We start from the raw sequence: 21,999 nt of genomic DNA on the forward strand, positions 1-21,999 counted from the left end.
GCTCTGAATCCTTAACAGGTGATTCAGAATCACCTTTTAATATTTTCAAAAGAAGGATTGTAACTTCCCTTTTTCAACTAATCCTTCATGTTGTTCTCTGTTTGCAGAGGCTGGTTAGAAAGAGAAAGCAGATACGGCCTTCAGCCAGGGCACAACTGGTTTCTTATTGCAATGCCATGGTGGCACCAGTGGAAGGAATATGTCAAATATGTAAGTACAATAGCAATGTATACTTGAATAAGGGAATTCTTCGTATGTATAAATGTGTTCATGAAAAAAGAGTGGAAGAGAATTGTTTTGCTGAGTCATTGTGTCACAGTGAACTTTTCACTATAATTTCATTGAACTGTCACCTTTCTGTTTTGTTTCAGCATTCCTGATTGTCAAAACACGTTTGAAGTAAAAACGTACTCTCCCAATAGTACTTCCCTAAAGTATTTTTTCCTGTTTGATAACAAAACTACTTGTTTTGGTTTTGACTTTGCACTTTAGGGCCATGGCAAGGTTCCTGTGCCACAAATGCATAATGTTTTTTGGACAGGCAAAGGAGGGTATTGATATAATCTGACTTGCAGGCAATGATGAAAGTAGTCCAATACCTGATAATGATCAAAGGAGTCCTGCTAAAACCTTACGTTACATGGTGCTCTTTAAGACCTTCCAACTAAAATATTCAAGTTAAAACTTCTATGTGAATTTTATGTCCATGCCAAGGAAAGCATGCTTAATAAAATTGATTTAAGATTGAGATTAATACTCTTTGCAGGTGACGCAACCAAGAATGTTAGAATATAAACTATTTCTTAGAAGAGGTTTATGTAGTTATAAGGTGTCACATAAGTATTTGATTTAAAAAAAATCAAATAACTAAAAAGGTTTAGAAATTGCAATGTATGCGTTAAATAATATAATTACAGTTATTCTTTGTGTACAATTAGTTGGACAAATGATGGCTTAAATGACTGAAATAGTAGGCAATTTGATTCTTGTTATACTAGGAGTACTCAGATGTGCATGTGACTTCATACCTACTACTTTGCATAATAGCAAAATGCCATTAGTCACTCTGTCTGCCTCTTGAGCAAAGAGAGCACTCAGAATTTTCATGGAACTGTATAAATGATTACTGGTATTAAAATGCCAGTCTTATTATTCCAATTTTAGTCTTATTTTTATACTTCTAGCCTTACTGCACAGCTTTGTTAGTTGACAAGATGCTGTGTTTAATGATGTGATAAATAGGGGACAGTATAAAACAGCGAATGCCCCTTTTTCCACTGTTGTTACAATGGTGTCCGTTGCATGGACGTTATTTGTTTCCCTCTAAAGTTCAGTTAATCCCATTTTTCTTCTTCTCTCATTTATTGAAGCTTCTTGTTGTGACTAGTATGCTAAATTGGACAGGATTCTTCTTACGTTTTTTCTGTACTGGGCAGGCAAGTTTTGCTTATAGGGGACACAAATTTCATTCTCCACCTTTGTTTTTGCCAAAGTGTGAGCCAGATTGCTTGCACAATGCTGCTTCTCCAAAGGAATAAAATAAGAACTCTTTTACATCCTGCATAGCACAGGAAACCTTTAATCATGGTAATCCCAATTAGTAATAAATCTGTTAATAACAAGATAATTGTGGTCTGTAGTTTCATCAGTTTATATTTCTCATCCTCTTCTGATACGAAGGTGTTTCTGTGACTGATCAAAACAGAAAATCAGGGAAAACTAAATTGATGCAGGTTTGAGAGAAGAAGGTGTTTTGCTCTTCTGCATGCTGCTCTTGTTTAACCATACAAAATTCAACAGGGACCAATCTTCAAATATTTATAGCCTGTTATAATAGTTATCTAAAATGGTTCCCTTTTTATGTATCTAGGTAGAGAAAGTAATTCTGATCTTTCACCATTTTTATGTTGTGCCGAAGAGTATTCCACTGCTTTAACAATTTTAATAGTTTTTTCTCTGACAAGTTTTCATCTGTAGATGTAGAAAGTTGTGTGTTTTTTTTTCTGTGAAGCTCATGATACGTGAAAGTGGTTACGCAAATTTTGGTAATGGGTTTGGTTGTTGTCGTGAAGTCTTTGATACTAGCTTACAAATAACTTTTCTACTTGCCTACCAATTCTAGGATGCAAACCCTGTTGTGATAGAGCCTTCATCTGTCTTGAGTGGAGGTAAGAATTCACTCATAGCTGCTGCAGCCAATACTTCAGAACAGGGAGAAGACAAAATGGGAGGTCTTAATTACTTCAGTGCAACAGAAGAAAAGTTTTCAGATAATATTTCTACTGCATCAGAAGCCTCAGAGACTACTAGCAGCAGTAAGCATAACATCTTATTTCCTTGGAGGTTTAATGTAGAACAAGTTTTGAGAAACTACATGCTGCATGGATTCCTCCAGACAAAAAGATAACAAAGTTTAGGTTGCAGAAATGTCCTACGTGTGGATGTCAATGGATTGCTAGGAATTTTTAGCCTCTTGTATAGAAACAATAGGCAGTCACATTTACACAGCAATTCATCTTTTGTCCTATGAGCAGTTTCCAGAATTATTTTCAAGATAATTTTTTCATTTAACTGAAATCATTTCATTTAACTGAAATCAAATTTTTTCATTTAACTGAAATATCACATGTTCCGAGTGATATTTTTCTCCTATTCACATTAAGTTATTTCTGGCTTATCTCTAGTTGGTATTGTATGTCTTGCAATGAGATTTCTTCTCATCTTCACAGTAAATGAGGTAAAAAAAAAATAAAAAAATAAAAAAAAATAGGCAAAACAATCTTTAATTTTACAGCGCATGTCATTTATTGAGCTTGTATAGGTTCTAGGAGCCACCTTTGTGAAAGAAAAAGAGATTTTAGTGATGATTTTCAATCAGTTCTTGTGAGAATTTGAGATGTCTCTTTTTTTTTTTTCCCTTATAAGACAGCTGAATATCACACCTGGTGTTTTCAGATCTGTCTTACCATGACCCTTTTGAGGGTGAGGAATAGGAGAAGGATCAGGAAGGGAGACAAGTTTTAGATTAAAGGTTCTTTATTTTTTTTCTTTAACTTGAAATTTAGATTTATCGTCTGAATAACTAGAGCGTGTTCTATAAGAAAAAAAGCCTTCTTAAGGAGAAAAAGTAAAAATAAAGCATTATTGCTTATGTTTTCAATTTCGTATATGATATTTTCAAGTTTGATATTCAAACATCTAGAAAACAAGCAAATGCCAAAAACATTTGCTCACGCAAACCTAGTTAGGCTGTTTTGAAACCAGCATTTATGTAAGTATCTGCTTTGCTAAGTAGAATTCATATAGCCAGTTTTTCACCTTTTCTGAGAGCGCTAGTGTATTTGTTACTCCATAATTAGGAAGAGTTGCATATTTTACTGAAGTATGAAGGATAGGAGACTGCTTCAATGGCCTTTAAAAAAATGTAAAAAAGGATATCACAGTTTAACTGATCCATTAATGTTGTGTGGGTGGAGTCACTAACTGAAACAGAGATTTTTTTTTCACATTCTGCCACAGATGCTCTTTACCCTGGCACACCAGGGACTGATGTATGTTTCGCTAGGCAGCATAATACTTCAGACAACAATAACCAGTGTTTCCTTGGAACCAATGGGAATTCTTTGCTACAACTTAATCCTCAGAAACCAGGAGCTATTGATAACCAACCCCTTGTAACGCAAGAACCAGTGAAGGTAAATACACCTGACTCAGGCAAATATAGGAAAAGTATGTTTTAACATACTTTTATCACAGCTTTTTGTGTGTTTCTTTTTTTCAGCTAGTGGCTTAATTCTAAATTTAAACTCTTTGTTATAGAAGAAATTTCATTTTTAATTCTTAAGAGGAAAAAAATGTGATATTCTTATGAGGGTACCTATTGAGTGTTTGGTTAGAAGAGAAACATTTAAACTGTTCTTAAATAGCTTCACAAAACTTGCAATTAAAGAAGGCTGTTATAAATACAACTTTAAACATTAACTATAAAATGCTTTTATGATTTATAACTTCGTTGATTTCAATTTAAATATAATAGTTTATTCCTATTGCATGGAAACAGAAAATAAGTAACTAAATTGAAAAAGTTTTTTCTGTATTCATGCAAACAAAACATAAATCACAGATCAGCACTATACTCTATGAGTATAGATTGTATTTTTCTATGCTATACTTGAAGCTGTTGGAGTAGGTGACACAAAAGAAAAACATAATATGGCTTTTATAATCGACAGTCTTTTAGAGAAACGGTAAATAGTGAAACATTACCATTAGTTATTGTATTATTGTATTAGTTATAGTATTGAATTTACAAACTGTGGTATGAAAAGCAGTTGCTAATTACAATTTCAAAGTACTTTAAAAATTAAAAAGGGTTCTGTGTTCATGAACTAAAATTGTTGTAGCTGTACACTATTTTTTGCACTTGAGATTTGACAAAATCCTTTTTTGTGTAAAAGGCTGCATCATTAACAATGGAGGGTGGAAGATTAAAGCGATCACCGCAATTGATTGAAGGGAAGGACTACATAATGGTACCGGAACCCGTTTGGAGAGCACTTTACCATTGGTATGGAGCAAATCTGTCCTTGCCCAGGCCGGTAAGTTGTGAGTATAGGCACTGTTTTCTTGCCATAAAAACTTAAATGCATTTAACTTACTAGATAATATTTCAACTATTTTGCAAGGAAAAATAGAAAAAACAAACAAACAAACAAAAAAAAAAACCAACACCACAACAGTAAAGTTAAAACTGGGACACCTGTTGCTTTGAAATGGCATTTCTTATCTGAATTTCATGAAAATGGGGAGAAGGGAACAAAGGCTGTCCTTCAGTCACAGTACTATAGAAAACACAATGTACATGACTTGGTGGAGTTCTAGAAGAATAGATACCAATATGAGCCCAATAAAGAAAGCAGTCAAGGACTATTCTTTGTTGAAATGATTGCCTACAAGCACTACCAATTGTTATTTTGAGATCATACATTTAAAATAAGTAGTTCTTTTGTATCATTATTTTTCTAGTATTCTGATAATTGCTCTTTTTTTTTTTTTTTTAAGAGTAAATAAAAATCCTGCTGCTGAGGCAAGCAATTATCATTCTTTTTCTTCAGCACAAACTCAGTAACACTCCTCCAAACTTATGGAATACTCATTTACTCATTTGCCAGCAAATAATTCATATGTAGTGAATTAATACATTTATTGTATTTTTACAGTAAGCAGAAAAACCAACGAATTGCAGTAACATTGTGAAATAGATATACAATTAACATAAGTATATTCATTGTGTAATAAAAAATGTATTTCCAAATTGGTAATGTTGAGGTTTTATATCAACAATTATTTAATTGCCTGTAGTCACTTAGAACCTTACAAAGAAACTATTTAGTGAAAGCCTATGAAACTTAAGGTGACATTTGTACTTGTTTGTATAAAAGTTTTCTTAAAAACCTTTGAAAAATTGAGTTTTTGTAACTAATACTAGTATTTTCTATATTAAGGTTGTAATATTCTTAATTAAAGATTAATTTGGGGGCACAATGCTGAATTTAATTTTTGAATGTGTGAAAGTGTTCTATGTTAAATGGAATTGACTAAGTGGACTAATAATTACTCTGCGTTATCCCAATGAGATACTTTTTGGTTGCAGTTAAAACAATATTTCTGAAAGAGAAGCACTAATTATATGGAAACAGTGTTAAATCATATAATTTACTCACAGCTTATTGGGCTATCTCTGTTTCTTTGTATGTATTATTGCAAAATGATTAACCGGTCATAATCATGTGGAACCAAAGCAGGCATGCCTTGAGTTATTAATATTCAACGTGTCAAAAAGTAGACTGATCTTAAAGCTAAGAAAATTATAATAATTTGCTCACAAATAGAGGCATTGGTTAATATACAGGACTGGCTGTATTTAAAATACTCTTAATAAGGTGTGAAGCATTTTTAAGCCTGCTAGATGAAAATGTTTATATAAGGCAGGCCTCATTTTAAAATGTTTTGATTCCAAACAGATTTTAAGTTATGTTTTTCTTGATTTTTTTTTTTTGTATTAGTTTTGTGTTTCGTGTTAGAAATGGGGAGAATTTGCTGTATGATTTTTGATGATTTGATCTGTTAGCCATAGTATTGACAAGGATTTTACAGTGAAAAATCACTGGCTTCTGCTACCCTCCTCCCACACGTTCTCCATGGAAACAAACACCTTTCATGATCCAGAAAGGGCACATCACTTTATGCACAGCACAAACTAATGTGCTTAAGATTTTTACGATAGTGCCATTAGAAACAAGACTTCTATTCAGAATGGAACAAAAATGAGTTTAGATATCTTGTCTGTAAAAATGTCAATAGTGGATGTATAAACTTCAGCTTTTCGGTTCATAATTAAAGAATATTTTGAGATGCAGTTATCTGAACTCTTGAATTTATGGAGGGAACTGGGTTACATGTGGCCATGTATATGGGGAGTGCAGGCTCCTGCCTGCAGCAGGGACCATCAGGGAGCTTCTTTCCAGAAGATGTTTCTGTTGTAGCTGAAGTTTAATACCATGACACTTCAGTGCATTATGTTGCTTCTCACAGCTTAAGCTGAGTGTTTTCTTCTGATTGTCATTTTCACAAAAATAGTTGTCCTGTTATTTATGTACATCGGCATCGGGCAGATCTAGGTAGCAAAATCTTTGTAGGAATGTTGAGTAGAAAGCCACAAGTCACGTTCCGGGGAACTTTCAGCTATTTCTGTTGGTGTATCAAAATGCAAAGTAAGTTTTAATATATCCCTACAGTATGAAGTTGTGAATTCAGTACTCTAGTTCAAAAAGAACAAATGTCTTAATGTAGTGATTTTTTTTAACAGTTGTGAACCTTTTGTGTTGAAGTATAGACTGAGTGGAGTTAATGAGGTTCATTGTAAATTCAAGTATATTTCAGGAATGGTAAGAATGTTCTTTCCATAGTATTGTACAGGAAACTATGCTTCCACTACATAAGATGTTTGCTTCTGCTAGTCTGAAACTAATAAGCTTCCAAAAGTACTTAGAAATCAGTAAATTTTTATCGCTGTGGATGTTTGCCTAATACCCTGTAAGAAGTTCAGAGGATTTCTTGTCTCCTAGTAAAACATAATTATTTTCTATCCCTCCACTTTAATCATTACTTCCTGTTCCTAATAGGATTTCCTACGTGTTTGGAACAGGAGTCTCTGAACTGTGTTTTAAATGTCTTTACTAGGTGATCAAAAACAGCAAAACAAATGTGCCTGAACTAGAGTTATTTCCTCGCTATCTGCTCTTTCTGAGACAGCAGCCTGCCACTCGAACACAGCAGTCAAACATCTGGGTGAATATGGGTATGATGAGCCTGAGAATGTTTCCTCAGCATTTACCTAGAGGTAACTTAAGAATGCAGCAAGAATACAAGCGCGCAGTTTCTAAGAAAGCGAGACCCACAGCTGTAGAAGCGAGCTTGCTGCCACTGTGCTTGCACACCAGCTAATCAACTGTAAGGCACAATCAGCGTTTGGTAAAAATTTCAAGGCTTTCCTTCTGTCTCCTTTTGAAAGGAAGAGGCTTGAGGGAGCGTTTCCAGTGCAGTCAGTTAAGTTGTGTAGTTACTGCAAATAGATCGGTGAATTGAAAGTGAGAAATGAGCACTGCATGAAATACAGAGCTAAGATCTGGTAATTTCCTCTGGCAGTTAATTATGTAGCCAGGGTACATGCACCTGTGCATTGGGGTGTGTTTCTGATAGTATATAATAAAGTAAATCATTATTCAGCCAACTGGTTCTGAGTTACTCAGGCAGCTAGACTTTAATGCCCAAAATTATTTAGTACCCTTTAAAAAGGGGCTTAGTTAATGGAATACGGAGACAATTGCTTGATACAGTTTGGAAAGACATTCAAAAGAAAGTAAACATCCCACTAAAATACCGTAATTGTGGTGTTAATGCTCACCAAAAGATTGTCCAAGTAATAAGCTATAAGAATAGTCTTTATCTTGTAGCTTTGCATGTCTCTGCTGGCAAGTGTTACAGGGATTTATATTCAGTAATTGGTTTGTGTGTGTCGTTACATACGTGGTTTATACAAAAGGTCTGAAGAAATACCTTATTTCCACATATTACGTGCATTTGGATACACACAAATTGGGCATGCACAGTAACATATATCCAGAAGTGGGCTCACCTGACTACTGAAAACTAAATCCTTCTGCCTTATTACTGTTGGTGTATGTTTAAAAATCTCATGCAGATGCTCAGTTTTTCACTGCTTTGATAGAATCTCAAACTTAACCTGTAAATGGTGGCTGCCTGTTTGATCAAGTTCCGCTACAGAAACTGCCTGCTACCAAATTCATTTTTCGTATTGACCTAATAAAATAGAAATTGTTTTGTTTGGACTTCCTAAAAGACTGAAAGTCAAAGAGAGGGAACTTTCTGACATGACAAATTTGATCTTGATTTGCAATTATTTTGCTCTTCACTAATTCATTTGCCCAATCAATTATTAATCTTTTTGAGTTTTCAAATGTGCTTTCTTGCTGTAATCTTACGACTAATCCTCTGATCCTTAATCTCAGAAAATGCTTTTTTGTGTTCCTTTAAAAAATAAATAAATTAGTATTTTGCCTCGTAGCCTGAAACAGAACTGATGCTTTGCTGACTTACAATTACAGTATAGTTTTACTCTCTTGTCAAATTGCATGTATAACTGCATCTTTTCATACGGTACTACTTCATTGTACTCTTTTAATGATGAAAATAGAACAATGCCAAATCTGTAATTATTGAAGTAAAGCAATTGCCCAGCCAGGCTCTATAACACAAGCTTCTTATTAACACGCTACGGACCTGGCTTTGTAGGAGTGGGGAACTTCCTTCCCCTCCCTTAGGTTATACTAAAGAAGCTCAGAAAATAAAACAAATTTGGTCTCATCTGTTTCAAACTGCATTTTTTTAAATGTTTTGTTTAAAGGTGAGCTCGTTTTATAGAAAACAGCAACAATCTTGACTGATGGAATTTATTTGTGTTCCAAAGATGAGATTGTTTAGGAATGCTGGTGAAAATCATAGGCATCTTCATAGAACATGATTTGAGGCTCTTAGTTACAAAGAGTACTTTTATTGTCAAACTGCCAGGCTGATTTCATCTTCGCAGGTCAGAGTTCATCCCACAGAAGAGCTGGAGCAAAGTCATGCTACTCCCAAGAGTAGTCAGCCTGATTTTTATTGCATTTTAACCTTATTTTTAACTGACAGTTTGCTCTCAAAAGAAAATATCAGTGACATATTTTAAGCCCTTTATTTTGAAAATTACTATCCTCTTCAATACTTTGTCTTTAAGAGGAAAAAAAAAAGAGTAATCCAGACATTTAAAAATTTCTTTTCAATTATTTCCTGTGAGAATCTTAATGGAGCGGTTTTCTAATAGGGTTGGGTAATAAGGGAGATGAGTCTATTGTCTTTGCAATAGCAAGTTTGTTCTGTGCCGATGTGAGACATCCCCGAGTGTTGGTAACAGCTAGCTTTCATTTCATTACTTTATCCGAAAACAAAAGCAGAACTGTGTACTTCTTTTTCACCAAAAAACCAACAACTTAGAGTCCGCATAGTGTGTAAGTTGTTATTTACCTGGGTTTTATTTCAGTGTGCATATGGGTATATATGTTATCTCTTGCTCTTTTCTTATGGTTGCAAATCCAGGGAATGTACCTTCACCAAATGCTCCTTTAAAGAGAGTCTTGGCTTACACTGGCTGCTTTAGTCGAATGCAAACGATTAAAGAGATACACGAATACCTCTCTCAGAGGCTACGTATAAAAGAAGAAGATATGCGCCTCTGGTTATACAACAGCGAGGTAAATGTCAGTCTTTTTAGTTTTTAACATCTTTTGAATATTGTATATCATATTCTTTTGTAGATACTATTAAACACATGCACAGAAAAAAAAAACAAACATAAGTTTTCTTTGAGATTTAACCACCCAGGTTGGAAAACTTGGGCCAAAATGTGTAAAGGTTTTACTCATGCCAGTTTTTAATTTTTGTGTGCTCCAAGCAGTGAAATTTAGGTTTTTGCGTCATTAGCCTGATAAACATCAATTTATCCTGTGATATGTTTATAAAATGGCAGTTGGCTTACTGAATAATACTCTTGCTATAGAGTTTAATAGAAACTGGTTTAGATCAAAGTAAAAATCTGTGCTTTCATTGGCCTGCATGATGCTGTAGGCTTCTGTTGACATAGCCAGCAGCCATTCAGGATCTCTTCACACGCGTATGTGAAGAAATCAAATGAGCAAGTAGAATGTATTCCTCCAAACCCTGAAGTGTGTATAGTTTTGTCATGCTAAAGGAATGCCATGTAAAACTACAGCACTGAAATAAATCCTTGTGGAGATCAGTGAACTGCTGTATTTAATTAATTTTGCTTAATTAATTAGGGAACTAGTACTCTTATTTATGTGAAAAAAATATTAATACTATTTTAATTTCATTGCTTTGAGATTAAAACATCCTTAGAGAATTTTCGATCTAGAAGTAATAACTATATGAAGTATTTTTCTCTTGCAGAACTATCTTACTTTGCTCGATGATGAAGATCACAGATTGGAGTACCTTAAAATCCAAGATGAGCAGCATTTAGTAATAGAAGGTATAAAAAGAGCATGTAAAGTTGTTTACACACTAAGAGCAAATAGTTTTTTTATGAGTCTATATATTCTTAATAGACTGTGTAAGTACATAGTTGTGAAATTGTCCAAACTGCTATACGAATACGTTAGCCTAGTGCCCAAATATTTAATCTTTGGAAATATTTTGGGAAGGAATAGTATGTGTACATTTCTGTCTGTCTGTTTATACTGAGAAAAATATAGGAAGAAGTACCAAAGCTACAAATAATGTACTATATCTATAGTAGTAACTAGAACACCAGAGATAAAGCAAAACCTGTGTGATGCACCTGATGCTTTTTGTTGTGTTCCCTCCCCCTCCCCCCCCGATTTTACACGAATGCATTCATACAAAGCAAATGATGAAGAAAACTGCACGTTGCAGTCCATACCAGGTTCATTTCTAAGAATTTCATTCATTATAAGCTGCTTTTATTTTCTCGTCTGGAAAGAACCTAACACATTTGGACTTGGCTGCTTGACTGACTGTCCTCATGGTGAAAATGCCTTAGAATCAATCAATACCTTTCTTTTTTCAATTTCTGTTGCATCTTATCCTTCTGCCATGCAACACTGTGCCTGGCAGAGTAGTTTCAGTCACAAATGAATCAGGCCTTTGCTGGAGGTGCATGGATCAGCTGACTTTTTAACTAGCTTGACCTGACTTCTTGTCTACTCTTATTTCGAGAAACAAAAGTGTGCCTACTGAAAATAATTTTATGATCTAAATTTAAATATTTGCAAATTTTACTTAAGTCTCTTTAGCTGTATAAGTTCTCTGGAATAAGTAGTAAACAAAAATCTTATACCATGTCTCTTTCTAGTTCGAAACAAAGACATGAGCTGGCCTGAAGAGATGTCTTTTATAGCAAACAGCAGTAAAATAGACAGACATAAAGGTAAGTACTTGAGGTATGGTGAGAAGAGAAATCCAAGAGGGTGTATTATGTTGAAAGTCTTTTTAATCAAATTGCTGTTAACATTGGAAGAGGTCTTTTATGCCTTTGCAGCTTTGCTTGTTCTTTCTGTTTATTAACATAGCTGCTAAAAAGTGTGAGGGTTGGATGTATAGATAGATGAATATTCAGATGCAGCAGTAGCAAATTCTGGATTCAGTGTTTGTTATATTTTTTATTTTTATTTTGTTTTAAAGTGAGGAATAGTTAAGATTTTAATAAATGACTCCAGAAGTTGCAGTACCATAATTATTTAGCTGACAGTCGTTTGTCTGGCTTGTACTGATATTCATGGTGGATGGAATCCAACAAAATACTCAATTACCTCAATTTCTGTTGACTTGAGTTGAGAGAGCAGATATTTTGAACAGCCTGATCCTCTGTAGCATCTGTGCTAGTTGTAGTCTAAGTGGGAGCATGTTAAATTGTTATGGTTGCAGTGAAAAGGTCACATTCTCAGCTTCACTGATATACCATTCCTCACTAATTTTTCACATCTGCAGAAGTGACATAGTTATGTTTCCTTCTTCTCAGTTCCTACTGAAAAGGGTGCAACTGGATTAAGCAATCTGGGTAACACATGTTTCATGAACTCCAGTATCCAGTGTGTCAGTAATACACAACCTCTGACACGGTATTTCATCTCAGGAAGACATCTTTATGAACTTAACAGGTAATCTGTTTGAGACCTTTGGCATTTAGATATCGTAGCTGATTTAAGATCAGTTTCAACTTTCAGAAGTAGACAATATGAATAAATTCTTTAAAGTTTAGTATTATCAACTATCAGCTATACAACAGGTACTAGCTTGGATACGTGAAACTATAAACTCTTTTGTTTCTGGAAGAGGTGAAACAGTTCAGCATGAAGCCTTTGTGCTTCCTTGTTTAAAACTCATGCTTATGGTATTAATTACTTCATAAATTCTAGGACAAATCCAATAGGAATGAAAGGACACATGGCCAAGTGCTATGGGGATTTGGTTCAGGAGTTGTGGAGTGGGACTCAGAAGAATATAGCACCATTAAAGTTACGGGTAAGTGCAATGTGTATTATTTACAGGTAGAAAGCAAGAATTTCTTTGAATAGTGGAAATCTTTTAATGCAATTTTTCCTGATGTTAGCTGTATTGGTTCTGGGACTCAGGTTGCTATCTCCCTAGAGGAGGAGAAGGAAACATGGACACACATTCTGTGTGTTAGAAGTTGGCTGTGAAACCACAAGCATGTGCTAGGAAGACAGTCATCATGTGCATTGCTCCAAACTGGTCACAGAATTTAATCTTTCAGGAAAGGGCTGTGTCAGGACAAAATGCCCATGTGGAGGAGGTCAGGGTGTGTGCGTCCTGGTGGTCAGGACTTGAACAGCTTTCTGTTGAATGTAATCATGGTTCAGCAGGTGTAAGCTCAAAAGAGTTAACTGATATGAATCAGAGGTTGTGGCGTAAGATGTGGATTTTTATAGCCCTTGTTAGGAACAGAAGATAATGCATTTACCTGTAAATGATCTTTTGTTCTGAAAGCATAGGGAGTTGTCTCTAACTCTTGGCAATTACATTTCTGCTTGTTGACAGCGTGCATCTTCTCTTCAATATTTTGATTTATTTTTACAGCTTTTGTCATGTAACGTTAAGTAACTTTCTGTCCTTTTTGTAGTGGACAATAGCGAAATATGCTCCAAGGTTTAATGGCTTTCAACAGCAAGACTCACAGGAGCTTCTAGCTTTTCTTTTGGATGGTCTTCATGAGGATTTGAATAGAGTTCATGATAAACCATATGTTGAACTGAAAGATAGTGATGGTCGACCAGACTGGGAAGTAGCAGCTGAGGTATGGGGTAAAGCTTTTATTGTTGTTGTTTTGGATTTTTGTTTGTTGGTTTGGTTTGTTTGTTTCTGTTTCCCCCTCATAACACCAAGTTGCTAGAAATAACTTTGTTTCTCAGGAAATCCGAAGTTATTGTTGAGCAAGTATGTGACAATACTCTTGAAGGAATGGACCATCTTTTGAAACTTGTTAGATTATGATTTAAGGAGTCAGTTTCATCATTGATCTGAAAATGAGCTTGTTTAAATATTATGATAAACGTATAAAGATAAAATCTTTCAATCATTTTGAATGATTCAAAGTAATGAATTTCAAAAATTTTTCAAGGTAATGATCCTTTCAGAAGTACTTGAAATGATGTCATACCTTGATTATTGTGTTAAGGAAAATAAATTTTCTTTATTCTTGTTGAAACTAAATACTTACTCTTTATTATAAATCAGTAAGACACATCTGTGGAAAAGTATTTGAGTTCCATAGGTTGACAAAACTTGCTGGTCTTCCAATGCATCCTCTTTCCTGTAGTTCAAGCAAGTAGTCCAGTTTCTAACTTTGTGTTGTTTTCCTGCAATTTGTTTTAGGCCTGGGAAAACCATCTGAGAAGAAACAGATCCATTGTCGTAGATTTATTTCATGGGCAGCTGAAGTCACAAGTAAAGTGTAAAACGTGTGGACATATAAGTGTTAGGTTTGACCCTTTCAATTTTTTATCCTTGCCTTTGCCAATGGATAGCTACATGCACCTAGAAATTACAGGTGAGTGATGGTATTTGTTGTAGCACACACAAGTTTATAGGGAGTTAAAAACTGCATATAGAACAGATTTTCAAGGAACAGCTCTAAAACATCCAAATTCTGTGTCAATATTTGTACTTTAAAAATAGTAGCATTGTTTTAATGTAAAAGAAATAAGAATTCTCATTGGTTAAACTAAAATAAAAGCTTTAAAAACAGAGCATACACGGTCCATACATTTCCTATCCTGACTAAAAAACTTAAAACAGAAACATGTAAAATTGAGGTTTTGAGAACTTCACTTCTTTTCACTGAAAATCTGTGTTGTGGACATTGTCCTAAAACTGTGTAGGGTGAAAAAGAGAGTGGACAAACAAAAATACTTCACAGTTTGTGAACTACACTATGAGCAACCAATATATTGTTGGAAAACAGGCAAAAGGAAAAATGATAAAAAGATAAAGAAAATTTGAATCCATTTTCTACTGCCGGTGCAGCAAGGGATTTTCTGACATTTGTCTGCAGATCTTGAAAATTGCCTGATGATAAAAAAATATATATATATAAAATTAAAAAATATAAAAATCAGATTTGAGTGGGAAAAAAATACTTTCTAATAAGTAAGTAGGTGTAATGTGTTATTCTCATTGAATCTTTCCTGGTTTGCTGACCAGTGTGTTTCTTTTTCCCCTTTAAAGTAATCAAATTGGATGGTACTACACCTGTTCGATACGGCCTGAGATTGAACATGGATGAAAAGTATACGGGTTTGAAAAAACAGTTAAGTGAACTCTGTGGGCTGAAACCAGAACAGATACTCCTTGCAGAAGTCCATAGCTCCAATATAAAGGTAAAAAGAAAAAAAAAAAAAAAAAAAAAAAAGCTGTAAAATACTTCTCACATTTCTGATTATTCTTTGACATATCTGCAGTGTCTTCATGCTTTTTGACATTAAGCTTTGCTCACAAGAAATGTGAAGTAATTTAACTGAACGTGTGATTAAAAAAGTGAGCTTGGTTTTATCTCTATATGAACTTTATTTAATTCATGTTTCACTTTTAAGCTGTAATTTGGCTTACTTCAAATAGTTTTAAAACCAAGTAAACTGAGCCAAAATAATTCAACTGTAAATAAAATGAAAAATGATGTGGAAGCCCACAGAAGTTGAATTGATTAATAATGATATTTAACGAAAACATGAGAAAATCATCTTGAGATAATAAATCTCAAGGTAGAGTGCTATGATGAGCTTTAAACACCGTCAAGAGGTTGGAGACATAAATGATACCTGGCTTAGTTCTGTATACTGGCTATGTATGTGTTTACATCTGTATTTTTGTTTGCTGTTATTGAATAGGATTTAAGCTAGGGGCTTACAGTGTAGAACCAGTAATGCCTCTCAGGTCTTGCTGCGGCGGTCTGCAAAGTCTTGTGCTTGTTGGCTCTCCTTTATCAAGAAAGGAGTAAAAAAGCAGATGGGAAGGAAGAGATGATCTGATAGGCGTACTGATTTTTCAAAAGAACAAAGCATATAAGGAGTTGCAGATAAAAGCATGTACATATCTGACTAACTTTTTCCCTGTTTGCAATGAAGAACTTTCCTCAAGACAACCAGAAAGTCCGGTTATCAGTGAGTGGGTTTTTGTGTGCATTTGAAATACCCATTCCAGGATCACCTACATCAGCATCAAGTCCTGTGCAGACAGGTAAAAGAACACTTTTTTTCCTGTTCACTTAAAACGTACAGTGCTTGGGTACTGCAGAAATTCAGGAGAAAAACCTTACTACTAAATACAACTGAAAAAGTCAGGCATAAAGAAAAGCCAGATAAGTCCAAGTTTGATGCACAGAGAAGCTGTGAACAGTCTCAGTGCCTGCTGGTGCCCTGTGATTCTTTTTAGGGTTGTGCCCAGGGCAGTAGTCTAAAGATCACTGTATACTCATTTTAGTTAGAAACATGCAAAATATTTTCTTGCTTGTGGATTGGCTGTAAAGTAGGATGTATAAATACTGGAAGTATGGTGTTCAGTTTTGGCTTCTGTTTTGTTGTCTGTGTTTTCACGTATGGATTGTAAACACCTCTATTATTCCTTGTTCTTGCATACTCTGATTTTCCAAAGTTTTAGGCAAATAAAAGATTATGTATTGGTCTGAAGGAGAGTAGCAGATATTTCATGAAATGCATTGAACAGAGCAGAAGGCATGAAGAACTTGTGATAAGTTATAGATGCTGTAGATAAAAGTGAGAATGTAATTTTCTGTCTACAGATACCTCGACTGGATCATCAACTAACGGAGCACCCAACATAATGATGAATGGGGACCTTCCCAAACCAACCCTGATTCCCAACGGAATGCCAAATACTGTAGTGCCATGTGGAACAGAGCGGAACCTTGCCAACTGGACTCTGAACGGTCACGTGCCCTTGATTTCTGACAGTCCGTGTACAGGGTATATAATTGCGGTCCATAGAAAAATGGTTCGTGGATTTTGCATTTGTTATAAATTATTCGCATAACGCTGAGAAAGTCAGTGAGGGTATTTTTTATGTCCATATGATAAATTAAGCTGTATTTCTTATGAGGGAACATGAATATGTTTCACTATTATGTATGCACCAAGTTATACGGACACACGGCTCATGTAGATTTAAATTATAGTGTCTAACGTTGGTATATTTTTCTTTCCTTAGTATTGGCATGCTTCCCAGTCCTTTAACGCTGAGATGCATGCTTGGGCACTCACTAGCTCCCTGATTAAATGTTCCAGGATTCTTTGAGCAGAAAAAAAAAATCTAATTAGAGGAACTACTTGAAATGCGTTTCTTCCCCAGCCTGTGGAACAGCATCATTTCTTACACAGAACCAGAGTAAAGATAGATAGTACATTAGTGGATCGTTCTGTTAGCATGAACTGCTCTTGATAAAAGCACCTGTAGTTGTGTTGCACTCTAAATGTCAAAGTTGAGTGACTGAACACCTCAAATAGCCATGTGTTCAGTATGCACTGTCTCCTGACTTCAGACTCTGCTGACATTTAGAACCTAGGGAATGTGGGCTGGGAGGCTCTTTAAGTTCCCTCTTCACTGGGTGTTGGTATGAGGCTGCTTTGCTTTATTCTCTCATATCGTGGCCATTAACCACCTCTATCATTGCCATCTTGATTCAAGCTGGGTAGAATTTCATATGTGATCGGTACAATGCTTGTGGGCTGTTACAGTCTGCTAGTTCTACAGCTCACAGTACGAGTTGTGTGGAAGCAATTCCAGCAATCCGTGCTTGTCATTGTCAAAAAGCTTATTGATGGAAAGGCTCATTTGTAATAAACTTTTGCAAGGCAGTAGTGGTTTACTGTACCTAAGTGTCATTCAGTCACTGTGTTAAATCTTACTTATAAATGAGAGATGTAGCACAAGACCAATTTGTCTGCTTGGAGTAAGTTGTGTACAAGTCTGCAGTGCCTCCTTAAATGTGAAGGTTTTCTTTCTGGAGAGAATGTAAGCTTGCCAAGCATAGAGGTCATTTGGGGACAGGTAGTAACATCACTAGGTGCCTTTCTGCAATACAACATTACCATTTGGTGGGAAAAGTAAGAAATATCCATCATGAAATACAAAAAATTGAACATGGTTGAAATAGATTTATGCTGATATAGTCTAGGGCTTAAACAACATTGCTGTGAAAATACAAAAAGAAAGTTTTCAGGTAGTTTCAAATCAGTTATCAAACTTTACTGCTTTTTATATCAAAAAAATGTTGAAATAAAATACTTTGAATAGAATTAATTTTTGTTTTAATTGTTGAAACCTAGAATATAAACCAAGGTCAGCATCCGAGTAATTATGGTAATGTGAATTAATTCATACTTGCATCTGAGTCATTCTTTTATTTCACACTCGCAGATGCGGACAGAACTGTATTTTCTTTCATCTCAGAAGAATCGCCCCAGCCTCTTTGGAATGCCACTGATTGTTCCTTGTACAGTTCATACACGGAAAAAAGACCTGTATGATGCAGTATGGATCCAGGTTTCCAGGCTGGCAAGCCCTCTCCCACCTCAGGAAGCTAGTAATCATGCACAAGACTGGTGAGTTTGGCAGGCCAACCGTTGATTTGAACTACATAATACAATAGCTTAGACTTGTTTACAGAATTTTAAAAATACTCATTACTTCATTGATTTTAACTTCTCATAATAGCTCTATTGAATGGAGATATGCTTTTAAATGTCAGCAATTTTAGGAACAATTTTGTGCAGTTTTTCCTCAAATGCTTTCTGTCTGCAGATTCTATCTAGTGGGTTCTTTTTCTAAGAAGTGACTTTAGAGTCCTAAAATTTTATAATGACAATAATTAAAAATACCTTTTAATGCCTTTTAGTATAGTTAAATATAGTATTCCTTCCAGGTGCGCTTAAAGATAGGTTTTACCCAAATTAATTGGCTCATTCTCATGCATTGATTGATAACTCATTATATCCGTCAAATGGAAAAATAATTGAACAGTCTGTCCTATGATAACATTTCATGTATTTAACAATGAATTACTACATTGTTCATTCATCAGTATGCCAGGGAATTTTGACAATTATTAGTAGCTGTGAGCGTGACTCTAGACTAACTGATTTTATGTAGTCAATTTAAACCAGCGAGCCTGTGTCCAAGTTAACTGGGCTAGAAAAGAGATACAGGGTAGGATGTTGTCCTGTTTCTTTCAAAATCAGTGAGTGCATTACTGTTCATTTTCTGTAATTGCCACTGCATGTGGCAATTTTTTGAACGCCTTCAGAAGGCATGAGGCAAGGGTCAGATACTATACGTGTTTCAATTATTTTAGTTTTCAGAAGGTTGTATGAAAAAGTTCATTTCCAAAGCAGGAGGAACTGCAGTTGTTTAATGGATTTCCATTTCTATTCCTCTGCAGTCATATTAGTGTGCTAATAAAATGAAGTAGTACTGATGGTAGTATGAAAATGTGTGACTGTGCCTGCTAAAGCTTTAAATATCCTTTTTTTTTTTAATAGCTCAGTGGTGATCCTGATGAGTAGACTTAAAGCTAATGCTATGATATGTGTACTTGGAATTTAGGTGACATAAAGGCAGGTCTTATTTCAATATCTTATGCTTAATATTCATTATCATTTGGATTTTTTAGGTGTTTTAGCAAATAGAGTGAAGGAAGGTGAAAATTAATTGGCAGTCTGAATGAATACCTATGTTTCATGTTGTGTTTTCTTCTGTTTCAGTGATGATAGCATGGGATATCAGTATCCATTCACTCTAAGAGTAGTTCAGAAGGATGGAAATTCTTGTGCTTGGTGTCCATGGTACAGGTAAATTGTCCTTTTTAGATTTAAGGAAAGGAATCACTTCAGCAGAAATGTAATTTATGGTAATGGGTTTTTGATACGTTTCAGACTTCAGAGGTAATATCAATAAGGATCTAGAATCTAATTTAACCAAAACCCTCACATGGCAGACTTTCACTGCAGAATAGCTTTTATGACTTGGAGAGCTGAAAGCCCCGCTGACAGAAACCTTAAATTAGGAGATAGACAGGAGATTATCAAAAAAACTCTTAACCCCTTACAATTTTCTGTGTGCATATGTGCCTACATGCAGGCACGTACATGTACATATTTGGATGATTTGTGGGGATTTCATACAAAACTAAACATTTTTAGATGTAGGTCATCTCTCCTCACTAGTTTCTCTGCCATTTGGAGAGTAAGAACTAAAGTGGACCCTAAGAGTGCGCTTGGAATTTTTCCAAAGCGTGAAGTAAGGTAAAGCGAAAAAGGGTTTGGACAGTTCACTTACTGCATCTAACTTTTTGTCTTAGATTTTGCCGTGGCTGTAAAATTGAGTGCACAGAGGACAGAGCTTCTGTTGGTAATGCTTACATTGCTGTAGACTGGGATCCAACAGCACTCCATCTACGCTACCAGACATCACAGGAACGGGTAAAATTGCTACACAAACCCTTCATTGTTTGTTAATAGTTCTGGAGTAAAACCTTTTTCACTAAGACTAAATTACGAAGGCACTCCTTTTTCTTTTTCATTAGGCATTTGATTCTTACTGTATCAATTTTCTGTTAAACTAAAAGCAGTAATCGTAGAACAGTATATTCTGTGAATAAATTAATTTCTTAATGTTACACCTCTTACGTAGCGATAATGTGCAAGGGAAGCTTTTAAAAAGCCACAGCAGTGTATTTATTGCCCGTTGTGTTGGTTCTAGCCACAATATTTTACAAAATATGTTAATTTGATAGATTTTCTAAGGATGCCAGTGCCATAAACAGTTATCCATATGAGTAAATCCATTTGATTCATTGAGTCTACAAAACAGATCTAAAGGTAAATACATGGCCGAGTTCAACTGGAATAGCTATTCAGATTTACGAGCAGAATCTATAACCTTGTGCTTCATGGATGATTCTGTAAACAAAACCCAAGAATAAGGACTGCGTTATTTGTATGTCTCCCTCTTCATAACTGAAAAAATCTGCTAAAACTTAGTGCATTTAGCTTAATCCTAAATATAACTATATGATGTTATTTGTACAATACTGTGAACAGTCTTCCTCTGAGCAGTTTGTATGTTTCCAAGTCAGAAACAGTTCTATCTCACTTCAGATTGTAGAAGAACATGAAAGTGTTGAACAAAGCCGACGAGCTCAAGCAGAGCCCATCAATCTGGATAGCTGTCTTCGAGCCTTCACCAGTGAGGAAGAACTGGGGGAGGATGAGATGTACTACTGTTCCAAATGCAAGACCCATTGCCTGGCTACAAAAAAACTAGATCTTTGGAGGCTTCCTCCTATTTTGGTATGATATTGTTTTGACTCCTCTACAGCAGCAGAATCAAGCTGCATTGGTTACAAATTCGAATTGCTAACTACCTCTTCGTGTTCTGAATAAGATTTGCTTTTGTTCACAGTCTCAGGAGGGGCATTGACTTAGTTCACATCATGCATTTCTGTACTGCAGGAAAATAGCAAACCTCAAAAGCTTTTTTTTTTTTTTTTTTTTTTTTTTTTATCTTTTTAGCTAATACAGCAAAAGAGGCATTTTGCATTCGGTTTTGTCTGTTCTGACAGAGTTCACACTTTGGCAGTGTTTCTGGCAATGTGATCTTTTGTCTAGTTGTGTAACACCTGCTGTTGTTGGGTTTGAAACTTGGTAGGTTATTCAGAACACTACAATATGGATCACTGAAGTGAAGCAAACTTTTCCATCATTTCCCCATGAAAACATTAGTTCCATATTTTACCAGCTTGATCCTACAATCTAAATTGTCACATACGATGTGGTTACTCCTTTTATTAATATGTGATAAAATGTGTATGCTTCAGGAAAAAAAATATTTTAACAGTTAAATCTACTCACTGTGATATAATTCTTTATTTTTCTCTAACATATTTGTTTTTAGATCATTCACCTGAAAAGATTTCAGTTTGTAAATGGCCGCTGGATAAAATCTCAGAAAATTGTTAAGTTTCCCCGAGAAAATTTTGACCCAAGTGCCTTTTTGGTACAAAGGGATCCAAGTCATTTTCAAAGAAAGCAGTTAACTCCTCAACTTGATGACCTTCCTGAACCACGGACCCCTCTCCAAGGGGAGTCTAAAAAAGTAGATCTGCAGATTACTTACACAGCAGAAGGAGATGCACTGAACAGAAGTCCATCGTCCCTTAACACTACTAATGTCTTGAATAATATCAAAGGTAGGTAATAATTAGGGAAGATTCCAGTAAATGCTGCTACTTGGGGAAAAAAAAAAATAGTTTTA

At 35.2% G+C, this 21,999-nt stretch overlaps 1 protein-coding gene across 4 annotated transcripts in view; it reads left to right on the plus strand.

The window, feature by feature from the left end:
- The window catches only part of USP32 (ubiquitin specific peptidase 32), a 77,081-nt gene that overhangs the window by 48,512 nt on the left and 6,570 nt on the right, over nucleotides 1-21,999 (plus strand). The window contains exons 12-31 of one of the 4 annotated variants that reach the window (XM_084299608.1): nucleotides 108-210; nucleotides 2,123-2,315; nucleotides 3,520-3,695; nucleotides 4,458-4,598; nucleotides 7,243-7,402; nucleotides 9,715-9,869; nucleotides 10,585-10,666; nucleotides 11,510-11,584; nucleotides 12,176-12,314; nucleotides 12,573-12,678; nucleotides 13,298-13,471; nucleotides 14,050-14,224; nucleotides 14,902-15,053; nucleotides 15,798-15,909; nucleotides 16,472-16,683; nucleotides 18,106-18,290; nucleotides 19,449-19,535; nucleotides 20,045-20,165; nucleotides 20,844-21,035; nucleotides 21,640-21,934. In XM_084299608.1, the coding sequence (XP_084155734.1) occupies nucleotides 108-210; nucleotides 2,123-2,315; nucleotides 3,520-3,695; nucleotides 4,458-4,598; nucleotides 7,243-7,402; nucleotides 9,715-9,869; nucleotides 10,585-10,666; nucleotides 11,510-11,584; nucleotides 12,176-12,314; nucleotides 12,573-12,678; nucleotides 13,298-13,471; nucleotides 14,050-14,224; nucleotides 14,902-15,053; nucleotides 15,798-15,909; nucleotides 16,472-16,683; nucleotides 18,106-18,290; nucleotides 19,449-19,535; nucleotides 20,045-20,165; nucleotides 20,844-21,035; nucleotides 21,640-21,934 (3,035 nt within the window). The remainder of the gene's footprint in view (nucleotides 1-107; nucleotides 211-2,122; nucleotides 2,316-3,519; nucleotides 3,696-4,457; nucleotides 4,599-7,242; nucleotides 7,403-9,714; nucleotides 9,870-10,584; nucleotides 10,667-11,509; nucleotides 11,585-12,175; nucleotides 12,315-12,572; nucleotides 12,679-13,297; nucleotides 13,472-14,049; nucleotides 14,225-14,901; nucleotides 15,054-15,797; nucleotides 15,910-16,471; nucleotides 16,684-18,105; nucleotides 18,291-19,448; nucleotides 19,536-20,044; nucleotides 20,166-20,843; nucleotides 21,036-21,639; nucleotides 21,935-21,999) is intronic. The other 3 variants (XM_084299609.1, XM_084299610.1, XM_084299611.1) reach the window with 3 other exon arrangements.

This window comes from Netta rufina (genome assembly GCF_964035555.1).
Source record: "Netta rufina genome assembly, chromosome: 21".
In the NCBI taxonomy this organism is placed as follows: Eukaryota; Metazoa; Chordata; class Aves; order Anseriformes; family Anatidae; genus Netta; species Netta rufina.